Source organism: Salmo trutta, unplaced genomic scaffold (genome assembly GCF_901001165.1).
Source record: "Salmo trutta unplaced genomic scaffold, fSalTru1.1, whole genome shotgun sequence".
NCBI classification, from domain to species: domain Eukaryota; kingdom Metazoa; phylum Chordata; class Actinopteri; order Salmoniformes; family Salmonidae; genus Salmo; species Salmo trutta.
In genome coordinates, this window is record NW_021823258.1 from 1813672 (window position 1) to 1830988 (window position 17317).

General features: G+C 47.5%; 1 protein-coding gene across 2 annotated transcripts in view; it reads left to right on the forward strand.

The window, feature by feature from the left end:
* Positions 1–959: 959 nt before the first annotated feature.
* Positions 960–17317, forward strand: part of LOC115189928 (CCR4-NOT transcription complex subunit 2) — a 60249-nt gene continuing 43891 nt past the window's right edge. The window contains exon 1 of one of the 2 annotated variants that reach the window (XM_029748437.1): positions 960–1113. In XM_029748437.1, the coding sequence (XP_029604297.1) occupies positions 1006–1113 (108 nt within the window). In that variant the 5' untranslated portion in view covers positions 960–1005. Of the gene's footprint in view, positions 1114–1373; positions 1468–17317 lie in introns of those variants that run through there. The other variant, XM_029748438.1, reaches the window with a different exon arrangement.

Consider the following 17317-nt stretch of genomic DNA (forward strand, 5'->3'; position numbering starts at 1 on the left):
AGTGAAAGTGGGCAACTGTCTGATATTCATTGCCCAGGGTATGCTGATGCTACAGTAACTGTATGCTCAGCATGCTGAATGAACAGATCTATAGTAGTTCACTTCCTTACCAACAGGGGGAAGTCAACAGAAGCACGAGCAGCATCCAGCAGGTGTCTCCATCTTTTGTGTATTAAAATAAATTGTGCCATAATCAATAAATGACACTAGACATGTAGAAATGCAACTGATCTCCATATTACATTGAAATATATGTGAGATTCATCATGCAATATTTACTATGACCTTGTATTTCCCATAAAAGCGGAAAAAGAAGATTGAATGAAATATTTGTTGCGGTATATGTAATGTTCTGTGTAGACGAGGTTGAGTTATGAGTGAGTGAACTGGAGCGGTTATAACACTAGCTCATCTATTAACATCTCTTGTTGCCTCAAAAGAGCATTATCTTTTATTTATAACCTGAAAACTGTCAGATTAAAAGAGGATAAACACTGAATGGTGGCTATCTGTCAAAGAAAACAGACAATACATACAAAACGGTTGGGCATCTTGCACATTAAAGTTAGTTATATCATTTCAATATAATGTTAAACTATATTCCAAAATGTGATGGATTGGGACAGTGTCTCCATATCATCATCACAATCATCAAAATCATCATCACTTTTTAGCCCATGACCCCTGCAACTGAGAATGAATTGCAATTAGCAAACTATCAAATTGTTCACGTACATGTGTATAATTTTGGCTGCAACAAATGACAAAACAGTGATGTTCTGTGATGAAAGGTGGGGTGATGAAAAAAGTATTTACATTTAATGTCACATTTCTAATGCCATTTCATAGGCTACGTCACAATTCACGTCTTCGATGTCTATATAGATCCTGCTCGGTCACGTAACATGTTTCACGGTCTGTTTAGAGAAGAAAATGAAGCGAGGGAGACGATTCTACGGTGGCAACAGTCGCAGAAAGAGCATCCACCCAGCACGGCAACAGGAGATGGCTCTGGAGGTAGAGGCAGGGTCAGAGGGGAAAGGCTGCATTCCCAGCATCCTCGATGTTAGAGTACACCGCCATCTTGGATCTGCGAGAAGAGAAATTAATGCGGTGAGTTTTTTCTCTGTTTTTTCCTTTAAAAATATCCACGATGCTCCACCAGGGACACGTTGCATGTCGAACCGGCATTATTTTGGCACCCAGCGACGCCGGTTTGGTGGAAATTGGGCGAGTGGTCGCGGTGTAATCCGACCTTTTGCCTTATCTTTTTGGGTTTTGTCTGGGGCTGTACAAATTGAGAGCGACAGAGAACCAAGACAGGCCCGATCCGCACAGCAGCCCTCCCCCTTTGCTGTAGTCAAATAGTTATCCCAAGGTTTGAACATTGAGTCCTACTGATGTCTTGCAAGCCGGCCAGCTAGTTAGCTGATTTATCCCGTTTTTATGGAGGTGATTTCATTACAGGTATAGTTAAGTTACCGTTTTCAATGAGCTATTCAAGTAAAACTAGCTAGCGCGTATTTTGGTTAGCTTGTTAGCTCTGCTTAGCGAACAGCTAACGTTACAATGTTCACTGATCTAACTATTGCAAATCGCATCAAACATCCACAAATATCTGGGCTATACATTTGGTTATTGTCGCTTATCATGATGATTTGGTTGTGTTCAGCTAATGTTACCGTATCAATAAAATGCTTCTCTAACTTGCCAACGTTACCTCTTCTGGTGTTTGTGTTATGGTTCTATGTGTAATTTAGTTCTGGTGCTTCTAGTTAGCCGACTTTGCTAATCCGTGCAACCGAAGTGTTCATTCATCCAACTTTATCTAGCCAGTGAATTAACTACTTATTTCAAGTTTCCCAGTTCTCTATCAAGCGGAACGGAATCAAACTTCAGCCTAAACGCATCGTGTTCCATTGAATGTTTGCCAGTTAAGCCTGGCTAGTTGCATGAGTTGTTAGCCAAAGTAGCCTACTGGTACTTCTGACAACACAGTAGCTATTTAAGGTAACTTCCAAGCCACGTAGTTAGCCACTCAACACACACAATACCTAAACGATAATATCATGATTTCCCCATGCCGTCAGTTCATCCAGTAGTCTCTAGGATCAGAGTACAAAGCATTAGCCTGTGTTGTCCTTGGTCTGGAGAGAAATGACTTTTCAGGAGTAGCTACATGCTGTGGTATTACATGATGGTGTAGCTAAAGGAATAAGACTCATGACTGTCTGTTTCAAAGGTCTGTTACAAGTTCTACCAGCTATGTATCTGCATTGACACTCAGGGAAAGGTCTTGTTTTGGTTGCAGGTAGTGATTTGGAGGTCTTGACTTAAATGAAATAGCTATTAGAAAGAATATACCTACTCTAAATTAGCAAACATTTCTTCAGCCCAACTCAGTGTTTCTGTCCAGGACTTCCAGCTGTGGATGTAATGCATTTAGGCCCCATTGTGTTTTTATATTCCAGTGAACACTAGTCTATTTGTTATGTATTTGGGTTGGTTGAGTCAGTCAGTGAATCTGTAATTTAGCAAAGTGAGGGCTGACAGCAATCAGAATGGTGATTGATGTGAAGGTGACTGTCTGATTTCCTCAGTGTTATCGCTAATGACAAAATAATCATTTTTTTAGATAGGGTCAAATGAAATTATTCATGCCTAAAAGGTTTCAATAATGTATATTTTTTTAATGCCTTTTTAGGTCTTTGTTTCTCTGAACTACTGCTTTTTCCATCATTGTCCCTTTGGAAGATCGCGTCTTTAATGACCAGAATGCACTTTATTAATAAATCAAGTCTTATTTTTTTATTGTGTTAATCAATTCAGCCTTCTCTAAAGTAGGCTGTATGTTTCTAATTCTGCTTGGCCCGTCCACTTACTGTTTATTTTGATTGGCGTGTGGTGTGAGGAGTGTGGCTTCATCTCTTTGAATCCAGAACATTTGTTGTGACCCACTGCTGGTAATAGCCTACATTTTAACAGTGCACTAACAGTCCCCAACATTTGTCATTAGTGTAGTCCCAGATTGTGTGCGCCCTGGCTGTCTAGTGTACAAAGGCTGTGGAAGCAGAGGGGTCAGCAGCCACATATTGTTGTTCTGTCTTCAGTTGGGTCATACATGTGTTTCTATTAAAACACAAGCTAGTCAACAGCCCTTGATGTCATTACTACTGCCAAAGAACATGCAGTACCAAGGAGAGATCCAATGGGTCTTCAAGGGTCCACATTCAAGACAAATGTAAGGATACTGTAAACAGATAAGCTGCACATCTGATGTGGAAGCCAGGCAGATGTTACTTGACATATTTTGTAAGTATTAAAAGCCCCTAAGCTGTAGCCAAGGTCTATGGGTTTGGGATGGATCCTCAGCCTAGCATCATACCTGGCTCAGTAGTTAAAACAGTTGCTGAACCACATCAATGTGAACTGCTTCAGAGGAGTCAAACCAAAGAGCTGTGCAGGCAGGCAGCAACAGAAGAGCAGGTGTGCCAGGCCCAGGCTGTTTGATCTGCCCTAACAGACAGACGGTGTGATTCAGGTCTTTTTAGTGAATCAGTGATGCGTATTAAGAAAAAAGTTGCACATATTGACCAAAATCCCCTCTGGAAACGCTGGAAGTAGGATAACCCGTGTTTAGTGGCGGTACTGCTGGGTAGGGGCGGGCGGCGGTACTGCTGGCTGTGGGGGCGGTGGTGCTGGCTGTGGGGTTGGTGGGGGAGGATTAAGCGTATTTGTTTAGATATACAGTGTATTCAGACCCCTGGACCTTATCCACATTTTGTTACATTACAGCCTTATTCTAAAATGTATACAGTACCAGTCAAAAGTTTGGACACACTACTTATTACAGGGTTTTTCTTTATTTTGTTTTTACTATTTTCTACATTGTAGAATAATAGTGAAGACATCTAAACTATGAAATAACACATATGGAATCATGTAGTAACCAAAAAAGTGTTAAACAAATCAACATATATTTGAGATTCTTCAAAGTAGCCACCCTTTGCCTTGATGACAGCTTTGCGCACACTTGGCATTCTCTTAACCTGCTTCATGAGGTAGTCACCTGGAATACATTTCAATTAACAGGTGTGCCTTGCTAAAAGTTAATTTGTGGAATTTGTTTCCTTATTGCCTTTGAGCCAATCAGTTGTGTTGTGACAAGGTAGGGGGGTATACAGAAGATAGCCCTATTTGGTAAAAGAACAGCTCAAATAAGCAAAGAGAACACATCTCAACATCAACTGTTCAGAGGAGACAGCGTGAATCAGGCCTTCATGGTCAAATTGCTGCAAAAAAAAACTGTACTGAGGGACACCAATAATAAGAGGCTTGCTTGGGCCAAGAAACATGAGCAATGGATATTAAACTGTGGAAATCTGTCCTTTGGTCTGTTGAGTCCAAATTTGAGATTTAAACAGGGCAATGACCCAACACATAGCCAGGCAGTCTAAGGGCTATTTGACCAAGAGGGAGAGTGATGGAGTGCTGCATCAGATGACCTGGCCTCCACAATTACCCAACCTCAACCCAATTGAGATGGTTTGGGATGAGTTAGACCGCAGAGTGAAGGAAAAGCAGCCAACAAGTGCTCAGAATATGAGGGAACTCCAAGACTGTTGGAAAATCATTCCAGGTTAAGCTGGTTGAGAGAATGCCAAGAGTTTCCAAAGCTGTCATCAGTGCAAATGTTGGGTTCTTTGAAGAATCTCAAATGGAAGATATATTTTGTTTTGTTTAACACTTTGATGCCAGCGGAATGCTACCTGTCTGACTGCATAGTGCCAACTGTAAAGTTTGGTGGAGGAGGAATAATGATCTGAGGCTGTTTTTCATGTTTCGTGCTTGACCCTTTAGTTCCAGTGAAGGGAAATCTTAATACTGCAGCATACAATGACATTCTAGACAATTCTGTGCTTCCAACTTTGTGGCAACAGTTTGGGGAAGGCTCTTCACTGTTTCAGCATGACAATTCCCCCGCGTACAAAGCAAGGTCCATAAAGAAATGCTTTGTCGAGATCAGTGTGGAAGAACTTGACTGGCCTGCAGAGTCCTGACCTAAACCCCATCAAACACCTTTAGGATGAATTGGAACGCTGACTGCGAGCCAGGCCTAATCGCCCAACATCAGTGCCTGACCTCACTAACGCTCTTGTGGCTGAATGGAAGCAAGTCCCCCACAGCAATGTTCCAACATCTAGTGAAAAGCCTTCCCAGAAGAGTGGAGGCTGTTATAGCAGCGAAGGGAATGAGATGTTCGACTTGCAGGTGTCCACATACTTTTGTTCATATGCACCTCTTGGGGCTGGATGTAAAAAAATATATATTACCAGAAAATATTCAATCACAGGACTCCTAATCAACATCAACCAGAAAGGAACAATACAACTGAATACTGTAGAATAGTATTGCTTGTTGTAGCAGCATCACCTCTGTGCAGTGCCATAAACAAGGGCTGTATAGTACACTACCATTGTTAGTGTGTCAATCAACCAGCAGCGCTTGTCTTGAGCTGCCTCCCTGGCAGGAGCTATGCTTCAGTGAGCTCTGAACCAAGGCCTCCTGTCACACAGCCAAATGGGTCCATTTAACCAGACCCAGTATAGGTGTCATAGTCATCAGTGTCAATGAGACACAGAGCAGAACGGGGCGCGTCGGGACAGAGCGGGGCGGAGCGGAACGGGGCACGTCAGGACGGAACGGGGCAGGGCAGGACAGTGCAGGACAGGGCAGGGCAGGACAGGGCAGGGCAGCGCAGAGCAGGGCAGGACAGCGCAGGACAGCGCAAAGCAGGACAGGGCAGGGCAGGGCAGAGCAGGGCACGGCAGAGCAGAGCAGAGCAGGGCAAGGCACGGCAGGACAGAGCACGGCAGGACAGAGCACGGCAGAGCAGGTCAGGGCAGAGCAGGGCACGGCAAGACGGAGCAGGGCACGGCAGGACGGAGCAGGGCACGGCAGGACGGAGCAGGGCACGGCAGGACGGAGCAGGGCACGGCAGGACGGAGCAGGGCACGGCAGGACGGAGCAGGGCACGGCAGGACACGGCAGGACAGAGCAGGGCACGGCAGGACAGCGCAGGACAGAGCAGGGCACGGCAGGACAGAGCAGGGCACGGCAGGACAGAGCAGGGCAGCCTAAAGGAAGGTGTCCTCTATACTAGTGTGGAGTAGATGGGGAAGAGAGGGACAGAGAAGACATTCTGGTGTAAAGTAGTCTTCAGGTTGTGTCCTCCTTTCTGTAGTGGAATAGATGGGGAGTTCATTCTGCTCTCACACAAGATTCACCACACCATTTCATTCTGCGCTCGCACCAGATTCACCACACCATTTCATTCTGCGCTCGCACCAGATTCACCACACCATTTCATTCTGCGCTCGCACCAGATTCACCACACCATTTCATACTGCGCTCGCACCAGATTCACCACACCATTTCATACTGCGCTTGCACCAGATTCACCACACCATTTCATACTGCTCTCGCACCAGATTCACCACACCACACCATTTCATTCTGCGCTCGCACCAGATTCACCACTCCTGTGTTGCCCACAGAACTAGAATGTAGGGTTGTCAGGATACCACTATCGCTCGCCATCCTCAGAGGAAATAAAACATGAAGCCGACTCTGTTTCCTGAGGAAAACAGTCCTAAAGTTGAAAGGGGAGACCTAGTCAGTTGAGGAAAACAGTCCTAAAGCTGAAAGGGGAGACCTAGTCAGTTGAGGAAAACAGTCCTAACGTTGAAAGGGGAGACCTAGTCAGTTGAGGAAAACAGTCCTAACGGTGAAAGGGGAGACCTAGTCAGTTGAGGAAAACAGTCCTAAAGCTGAAAGGGGAGACCTAGTCAGTTGAGGAAAACAGTCCTAACGTTGAAAGGGGAGACCTAGTCAGTTGAGGAAAACAGTCCTAACGTTGAAAGGGGAGACCTAGTCAGTTGAGGAAAACAGTCCTAAAGCTGAAAGGGGAGACCTAGTCAGTTGAGGAAAACAGTCCTAACGTTGAAAGGGGAGACCTAGTCAGTTGAGGAAAACAGTCCTAACGTTGAAAGGGGAGACCTAGTCAGTTGAGGAAAACAGTCCTAACGTTGAAAGGGGAGACCTAGTCAGTTGTACAACTGAAATGTGTCTTCCTCATTTAACCCTCTGAATCAGAGGCTGCCTTAATCCACGTCATCGCTGCCCGGGGAGCAGTTGTTGTTGGAACGGCATATTGTTTCCACTGAGCCGGCTCGTGGATTCTAACCAGCGACCTTTCGGTTACTGGCCCAACGCTCTTAACCGCTAGGCTACCTGCCTCCCTGTGACGAGCACCCCTTTATGGTGTCACCCAGAATCACCTTGGTTTTCTTTCTGCCGTGGAAGATCAGGCATTGTTGTGCCACGGTGCTGGTACTTGTCACAACCCTACTAGAATGAGATGCTATTTCTATGGTGTAGTGGCCTATGCATCGCTTTGTTCTTCTGTTTCTATCTCTTGACAGTAGAGATGACTACACTACTGCCTTCCCTGTCTTAACTACTCTCTCTAAAACCCCTCTGGAAGTCTCTGACTACACTACTGCCTTCCCTGTCTTAAATACTCTCTCTAAAACCCCCCTGGAAGTCCCTGACTACACTACTGCCCTCCCTGTCTTAACTACTCTCTCTAAAACCCCTCTGGAAGTCTCTGACTACACTACTGCCCTCCCTGTCTTAACTACTCTCTCTAAAACCCCTCTGGAAGTCCCTGACTACACTACTGCCCTCCCTGTCTTAAATACTCTCTCTAAAACCCCCCTGGAAGTCCCTGACTACACTACTGCCCTCCCTGTCTTAAATACTCTCTCTAAAACCCCCCTGGAAGTCCCTGACTACACCACTGCCTTCCCTGTCTTAACTACTCTCTCTAAAACCCCTCTGGAAGTCCCTGACTACACCACTGCCTTCCCTGTCTTAACTACTCTCTCTAAAACCCCCTCTGGAAGTCCCTGACTACACTACTGCCTTACCTGTCTTAACTACTCTCTCTAAAACCCCTCTGGAAGTCTGACTACACTACTGCCTTCCCTGTCTTAACTACTCTCTCTGAAACCCCTCTGGAAGTCCCTGACTACACTACTGCCTTCCCTGTCTTAACTACTCTCTCTAAAACCCCTCTGGAAGTCTGACTACACTACTGCCTTCCCTGTCTTAACTACTCTCTCTAAAACCCCTCTGGAAGTCTGACTACACTACTGCCTTCCCTGTCTTAACTACTCTCTCTAAAACCCCTCTGGAAGTCCCTGACTACACTACTGCCTTCCCTGTCTTAACTACTCTCTCTAAAACCCCTCTGGAAGTCCCTGTAGACTTGATGAATACTCCCATGGTGGTTTATCTGTTGCCAGAAGGCAGCTTGCCCAGATCACTCCTTTTTAGCCTGGCCAGCATTGTTCCACAGGTGGGATATCTGACCACGTAGTCTGAAGACTGAATCACTCATTTGTTATTAATGAAGGGGTTTCATGTGATGTTGTCCTATCCTCTAGTTCGGGGATAGTTATCTACCCATATGGAGGGCCTGGGACTTGATCTAGCCTGTCTTCATTTGTAGAGCAGTTCAGTCAGGTCAGACATATACTGTGTCCCAAATGGCTCCCTATAAAGTACACTAGTTTCTTTACCGGAGTCATATGGGCTTGGTCTAAACTAGTTGTCTAGGGAATAGGGGATGTTCCCAGGAAGACAGGCAGAGGTTAGGGGACTGCTCAGTGCTCTGTCCTCTCCAGTTACATGGCCCTGGCCTAGTCTGTCTGTTCAGTCTGTTCAGTCTGTTCAGTCTGTTCAGTCTGTTCAGTCTGTTCAGTCTGTTCAGTCTGTTCAGTCTGTTCAGTCTGTTCAGTCTGTTCAGTCTGTCTGTCTGGGATGGGACTACTTCTGATTCCCCCCCACCGTGTTACAGCTGTTACTTACCTCTCCTCCACTCTGCTCTGCTGGGCCCCTGTCGTCCCCTGACTCTGACCCACATTCTACAATCTGGCCACAAACAATCATAACAAAAACCAGTCATGAATGTGGCACCTCTGAGCTCTGTCAGGTCAGTTGTTACAGCACCAAATATTGACTGTCCTTGACTATAACGATATTAGTTATGTTTGGGTACCAGGGTCCTTGTTGAGCTTGTGTACAGTAGATTAATTTCCATATTGGGTACCAGGGTCCTTGTTGAGCTTGTGTACAGTAGATTAATTTCCATATTGGGTACCAGGGTCCTTGTTGAGCTTGTGTACAGTAGGTTAATTTCCATATGTTGAGCTGTAGGCTGTCCTTACAATCCAGTCCTTACAATACTGTTGACGTGACCACGCTCTCTTTTCCTCCCTCTGTCTCTCATATTTCCCTCTCTTGGTGTCTCCCGCTCTCTCTTGGTGTCTCCCGCTCTCTCTTGGTGTCTCCCGCTCTCTCTTGGTGTCTCCCGCTCTCTCTTGGTGTCTCCCGCTCTCTCTTGGTGTCTCCCGCTCTCTCTTGGTGTCTCCCTCCCTCTCTTGGTGTCTCCCTCCCTCTCTTGGTGTCTCCCTCCCTCTCTTGGTGTCTCCCTCCCTCTCTTGGTGTCTCCCTCCCTCTCTTGGTGTCTCCCTCCCTCTCTTGGTGTCTCCCTCCCTCTCTTGGTGTCTCCCTCCCTCTCTTGGTGTTTGTGTGTAATCTGTAGTTCCCCAGAGAAGGACAGAGTGGGTCAGATTTCCTCTCCTATAACCAGTGTGTCTGTCTTCATCCTAACAACCCTAATGTTATGACCATGACATTCTGTAGGCTGAATGTGTTCAGTCTCTTTGGTCCTTTTGTTTTTAACACTCCAGTGTTCTGCAACCAGCATGAATGGAAATGGTGACAGACTGGTTTGTCGTCGGTAGGGCCAGTCTATCTTTAGGGATACGTGTTGTTGGACACCTAGGAGAGCCTGGAGTTGCAGTATTGCACATTCTCACTGCTGGAGGTCTGTCATGTTGGGGAAACAGATGTCTGACTGAAGACACACCTGGTATGAGTTCTGCCCACGGCAGTGCTGTGTCTGTGGATCCAGTGGAGCAGGGCGCTGCCTGGGTACAGCAGTATGTACCATGGGTAGCAGCACAGATGGCCTGTACTTCATGCTACTGTGGGCACATAAGTTGCCTCATTTCCCCCGTCTTGATGATATGCTGCCTCATTTCCCCCCGTCTTGATGATATGCTGCCTCATTTCCCCCCGTCTTGATGATATGCTTCCTCATTTCCCCCCGTCTTGATGATATGCTTCCTCATTTCCCCCCGTCTTGATGATATGCTGCCTCATTTCCCCCCGTCTTGATGATATGCTGCCTCATTTCCCCCCGTCTTGATGATATGCTGCCTCATTTCCCCCCGTCTTGATATGCTGCCTCATTTCCCCCCGTCTTGATATGCTGCCTCATTTCCCCCCGTCTTGATATGCTGCCTCATTTCCCCCCGTCTTGATATGCTGCCTCATTTCCCCCCGTCTTGACGATTTTTATTTATTTCTGTCCAGATGAAAATGTACCAAGGAAATGTCATTAACATGATGTAACAAGGCTGGCTACTGCGTTGTTTTCTCTTCTCTATTTGTGTGACTAATCCTTGTGTTCTGATCTCGTATCCATCTGAGGCATAGCAGAGGAACAAGTTGGGCTAGCCCCTTTAGTCAGGAAAAACACATGATAAATAGGTCACATTAGTATTCACTGCAGTACAGATACTGATTGGCTAGCTTCTCACAGAATCTCTTTAATCTGCTTCCTTAGCTGATACGCTGGCTGTATCCCAAAATGCACCCTATTCCCTACGTAGTGCACTACTTTTGACCAGAGCCCACAAGCCCTGGTCTAAAGTAGTGCACTATACAGGGTGTAGGTTGCCATCTGGGATGCTAAGTAGACTTACTGTGGATGGGTTTGGACAGGATGCTACACAGCTCGGTCGGTCTTGTCAAGAACTAACGGCGCCTGTCCAAGGCCTTGCAGAATTTAGAACGTGATAAATCACTACAGTCAGGTGGTCTAGAGGTCTACTAGACTACAGTCAGGTGGTCTAGAGGTCTACTAGACTACAGTCAGGTGGTCTAGAGGTCTACTAGACTACAGTCAGGTGGTCTAGAGGTCTACTAGACTACCGTCAGGTGGTCTAGAGGTCTACTAGACTACAGTCAGGTGGTCTAGAGGTCTACTAGACTACAGTCAGGTGGTCTAGAGGTCTACTAGACTACAGTCAGGTGGTCTAGAGGTCTACTAGACTACAGTCAGGTGGTCTAGAGGTCTACTAGACTACAGTCAGGTGGTCTAGAGGTCTACTAGACTACAGTCAGGTGGTCTAGAGGTCTACTAGACTACAGTCAGGTGGTCTAGAGGTCTACTAGACTACAGTCAGGTGGTCTAGAGGTCTACTAGACTACAGTCTGGTGGTCTAGAGGTCTACTAGACTACAGTCTGGTGGTCTAGAGGTCTACTAGACTACAGTCTGGTGGTCTAGAGGTCTACTAGACTACAGTCTGGTGGTCTAGAGGTCTACTAGACTACAGTCTGGTGGTCTAGAGGTCTACTAGACTACAGTCTGGTGGTCTAGAGGTCTACTAGACTACAGTCTGGTGGTCTAGAGGTCTACTAGACTACAGTCTGGTGGTCTAGAGGTCTACTAGACTACAGTCTGGTGGTCTAGAGGTCTACTAGACTACAGTCTGGTGGTCTATACCTCTTCTACTAGACTACAGTCTGGTGGTCTATACCTCTTCTACTAGACTCCAGTCTGGTGGTCTATACCTCTTCTACTAGACTCCAGGCTGGTGGTCTAGAGGTCTACTAGACTCCAGGCTGGTGGTCTAGAGGTCTACTAGACTCCAGTCTGGTGGTCTATAGGTCTACTAGACTCCAGTCTGGTGGTCTATACCTCTTCTACTAGACTCCAGTCTGGTGGTCTAGAGGTCTACTAGACTACAGTCTGGTGGTCTATACCTCTTCTACTAGACTCCAGTCTGGTGGTCTAGAGGTCTACTAGACTACAGTCTGGTGGTCTAGAGGTCTACTAGACTCCAGTCTGGTGGTCTAGAGGTCTACTAGACTCCAGTCTGGTGGTCTAGAGGTCTACTAGACTACAGTCTGGTGGTCTATACCTCTTCTACTAGACTCCAGTCTGGTGGTCTAGAGGTCTACTAGACTACAGTCTGGTGGTCTAGAGGTCTACTAGACTACAGTCTGGTGGTCTAGAGGTCTACTAGACTACAGTCTGGTGGTCTAGAGGTCTACTAGACTCCAGTCAGGTGGTCTAGAGGTCTACTAGACTCCAGTCTGGTGGTCTAGAGGTCTACTAGACTCCAGTCTGGTGGTCTAGAGGTCTACTAGACTCCAGTCTGGTGGTCTAGAGGTCTACTAGACTCCAGTCTGGTGGTCTAGAGGTCTACTAGACTCCAGTCTGGTGGTCTAGAGGTCTACTAGACTCCAGTCTGGTGGTCTAGAGGTCTACTAGACTCCAGTCTGGTGGTCTATTTGGTGCGCTGCCATTTGACATTTTGTCCCATACTGCCTCCCATTGACACATCACATATGCAGCTCTTCTAGACTGCAGACACGTTATGAACTGATGGGCTTCTATTGCATGTTGTTGCATTCCAGAGCTGCACCTGAAAACAACCTCTTAGTCTACATCTGTAGGCTCAGTGTGTCAGAACAGTTACAAACAGAATTAAGAGCTCATAGCTTTACTACTAGTCTGAGTGTTGTGTTGTAGTCCCACTCTGAGGAAGTGTTAATTCATCCCTGTATCCCATCCTGTCAAGCTGTGCCATTGATACCCACTAGACTAGAGCCTCCAGCAGCCAGATGGGTAGTAGAGGAATGGAGATCCAAAATGGTGACCTAGTGGAGAGGTTTTGGCCCTGCCTGGAGTGGAGGTAATGGGACTCTGCCGCTGATGCCCACTAGATTAGAGCCTGCAGCTACCAGCTGGATAGGTGATTGGTGAGAATTAGATCCAAAATGGCGTCCCAGTGGGAAGTTGTGGGTCCTGCCTGGAGTGGAGGTAATGGACTAGAGTACTGCAGCTGCACCTGGCTCTAGAGCTGTTAGGTGGGAGCTGGGGCACGGCGGTTAAACTGCTGCTGCTGAGGAGGAGGGAGGAAACCCAGCTGTCTGAATGGCTTTGCAGAACATCAAAATGCCACTATGCCAGTTCCGTAACTCTGGCTGCAGCACAGGAGGCTGCTGAGGGGAGGACGGCTCATAATAATGGCTGGAATAGAGTGAATGGAATGGCATCAAACCAATACATTCCATGAGTTTGATACCTTTCCATTTATTCTGTTCCAGCTGTTACTATGAGCCCGTCCTCCCTAATGAAGGTGCCACCAGCCTCCTGTGAGCTGCATACTAGTGTTCTGAAAGGGATCAATAAGAAGCAGCAAGTTGCCATGTTTCCCAGTGATCTAGCCCTGAAAGAGCAGGGTTTGATGAGAGGGAGTCTCCATGTTTCCCAGTGATCTAGCCCTGAAAGAGCAGGGTTTGATGAGAGGAAGTCTCCATGTTTCCCAGTGAACTAGCCCTGAAAGAGCAGGGTTTGATGAGAGGAAGTCTCCATGTTTCCCAGTGATCTAGCCCTGAAAGAGCAGGGTTTGATGAGAGGAAGTCTCCATGTTTCCCAGTGATCTAGCCCTGAAAGAGCAGGGTTTGATGAGAGGAAGTCGCCATGTTTCCCAGTGATCTAGCCCTGAAAGAGCAGGGTTTGATGAGAGGAAGTCTCCATGTTTCCCAGTGATCTAGCCCTGAAAGAGCAGGGTTTGATGAGAGGAAGTCGCCATGTTTCCCAGTGATCTAGCCCTGAAAGAGCAGGGTTTGATGAGAGGAAGTCGCCATGTTTCCCAGTGATCTAGCCCTGAAAGAGCAGGGTTTCATGAGAGGAAGTCGCCATGTTTCCCAGTGATCTAGCCCTGAAAGAGCAGGGTTTGATGAGAGGAAGTCTCCATGTTTCCCAGTGATCTAGCCCTGAAAGAGCAGGGTTTGATGAGAGGAAGTCTCCATGTTTCCCAGTGATCTAGCCCTGAAAGAGCAGGGTTTGATGAGAGGAAGTCTCCATGTTTCCCAGTGATCTAGCCCTGAAAGAGCAGGGTTTGATGAGGAGTCTCTCACTACGAGAGAAGTTGGAACTGAATACAAGCAGCCTCCAAATTCACCTACTGTTCCACCAAGGGTTGATGAATGGACACTGTTGGTCAACAGAGATTTCTTTAGTCCAGCAGTCTCCTGTTTGGACTTTATTTTTCACGTCCTCTGCATCAATTCTACTTTTCCACATGTTACGGTGTTGGAGTTAGTTATAACCTAGTTATTAATGTGGTTATGATGGGCTGTAGGTCAGTCCCTACTGGTCACATGCATGCGATGCTTACATGTGTCACGTAAAGAGAGCAAGGTTTGAGGGAATAGGGAATGTATGTCCTAAACAAATGAGGGATTTCTGTAACGAAGCTTTTCAGTCAGGGAAAAACAAGAAGCTAGAAATGTGTTACGTTGCAGCTTCAGCACCACGGACAGCGCCATTAACCCTGTAGCTGTGGTCGCTACAGCAGGAGGAGGAGACGCCCAAATCCATTTCCATCAGGCTCCCTCAGTCATCTGTGTTCCATAAACAGTGCTCTTAAAGCAGCAGACAAGCTCAGTGCCCGCGGCTTGGTTTATTTTGTTTGGCCCCCTAACTTTTCTTAACAAATAAAAATGAACCATTTTGTTTATTTTTTGGGGTTTTTCATTGTTGGACCATAAGACTGTAAAAACACCACGTGATTTTAATCTGGGAAATCTGTTCCCAAGTATTCCCAGGCATGATAGAGAGACACGTGATCATATACAATGTAAGCAAGGTTTGAAATGATTGTTTTAGTCATATTATCTGATTGTTCTTCTTTGTGGTGAATTTGTAGTCTACAAATTATTTGTAATTCTGTTCCCCACCGTCCGTTCTAGAAAAGATCGGCCTGTTGAAGATTCCTTCAGTAAGGTGTTGTTTTTATATATGGAAAATACAAGTAAAAAACATTCAACCAGTCGAAACAGATGACTGGTGTCCCTCAGATCCAGATCTGTCTGATTCCAGTGGGAGGATAAGATGTTCCTTGTCCTCCCAGCATAGCCTGCTCTAGTATTCTACTCTTGACAGAGAGCCAGACTGTAGTGTTATTGGCTGCGAGTGGGTCCTGGTCCACTTCTGATTCCTGACACTTAATCAGTATGTGCTTCTGGCGTCCATCTTGATTTAGCTCCAGCTAAATGGTGGGACATCAGTCTTTCTGTCAGGACAGGAGTTGAGGTGTTGGTATTATTCTCTTCCCTCCACCCACTGCCTTTCCTCTCCACTGCCTTTCCCCTCTCCGCTGCCTTTCCCCTCTCCGCTGCCTTTCCCCTCTCCGCTGCCTTTCCCCTCTCCGCTGCCTTTCCCCCTCCGCTGCCTTTCCCCTCTCCGCTGCCTTTCCCTCTCCGCTGCCTTTCCCCTCTCCGCTGCCTTCTTCCCCCTCTCCGCTGCCTTTCCCCTCTCCGCTGCCTTTCCCCTCTCCGCTGCCTTTCCCCTCTCCGCTGCCTTTCCCCTCTCCGCTGCCTTTCCCCTCTCCGCTGCCTTTCCCCTCTCCGCTGCCTTTCCCCTCTCCGCTGCCTTTCCCCTCTCCGCTGCCTTTCCCCTCTCCGCTGCCTTTCCCCTCTCCGCTGCCTTTCCCCTCTCCGCTGCCTTTTCCCCTCTCCGCTGCCTTTCCCCTCTCCGCTGCCTTTCCCCTCTCCCGCTGCCTTCCCCCTCTCCGCTGCCTTTCCCCTCTCCGCTGCCTTTCCCTCTCCGCTGCCTTTCCCCTCTCCGCTGCCTTTCCCCTCTCCGCTGCCTTTCCCCTCTCCGCTGCCTTTCCCCTCTCCGCTGCCTTTCCCCTCTCCGCTGCCTTTCCCCTCTCCGCTGCCTTTCCCCTCTCCGCTGCCTTTCCCCCTCTCCGCTGCCTTTCCCCCTCTCCGCTGCCTTTCCCCTCTCCGCTGCCTTTCCCCTCTCCGCTGCCTTTCCCCTCTCCGCTGCCTTTCCCCTCTCCGCTGCCTTTCCCCTCTCCGCTGCCTTTCCCCTCTCCGCTGCCTTTCCCCTCTCCGCTGCCTTTCCCCTCTCCGCTGCCTTTCCCCTCTCCGCTGCCTTTCCCCTCGCCGCTGCCTTTCCCCTCGCCGCTGCCTTTCCCCTCGCCGCTGCCTTTCCCCTCGCCGCTGCCTTTCCCCTCGCCGCTGCCTTTCCCCTCTCCGCTGCCTTTCCCCTCTCCGCTGCCTTTCCCCTCTCCGCTGCCTTTCCCCTCGCCGCTGCCTTTCCCCTCTCCGCTGCCTTCCTAAACTGTGACCTCTGGACATTAAACTGTCCAGAGGTCCCAGTTTAATGTCGTCTGCACATAGTGCTAGTCCCCACCATACTATTCTAGCAGAATATACTACCGCTGGATTGCTGTTGTGGTTAATGGGTCCCTGTCATTAAAAAAAGGCGTGTGGAAAGCAGCCTACAGTCGGTCTACACTACATGATTTAGCTGTCCCAGACACGTCTTTGAGATGGGAGACAAAACCCCCATGTTTCCTACTCGGGGTCGCGCGGCCGTCATTAGGCTTGGGACGACATACCGTTTTATACCGGGGTATTTTGAAATACCCATGGTATGATTTTTCAATACCGATTTAAAAAAAAAATAAATAATAATAAAAAAATAAAAAATAAAAAAAGCTATTTTGCGGATGCAGTTGAGGTCATGTGCTTCTCCACTGCTTATATCCAACAATGAGGTTAAGGAGAACTCTAAAATATCTGATGTTTTGAATAAATTCTATCTGCCTCGGGGCTCCAGCTATGCATTTGGTTTGCTAACTGGCTAGCTAAGTGGCTAAATGTCAAGATCAAACTTCCTGGTTACAGCAGAGATATTCAACCCCCCCTGGATCAGATCCCTGTTGCCATGTCAGGTTGATCTCCCAGTGCAGGCTAAGTGCAGTACGCCTGGTGGGAGCTAATAAGGGGGACATTGACTGGCTTGATCAGTGAGACACATTTGACAGAAGTACAGAAAGTAACAAAATTGGAGTACCGGAGCGTTTTTCATGTTCTAGTATCGAGTTTCAGTATACCGTCCAACACTAGTGTGGAGCACATATGTATCTATCAGGTAGAGGAAGTCAGAGTGGTGCTCCTCAGGTGGCATCTCTGCTGCTAACAGTGCTATCTGTAGTACACTGTCCACTGATAGAAACTGTTCCTGGTAGGAGTGGTAGTCCTGAGGCGTGTCCAGCTCTGGAGCTCCAGCAGGGAGCCAGTCAGCCAGGGAGG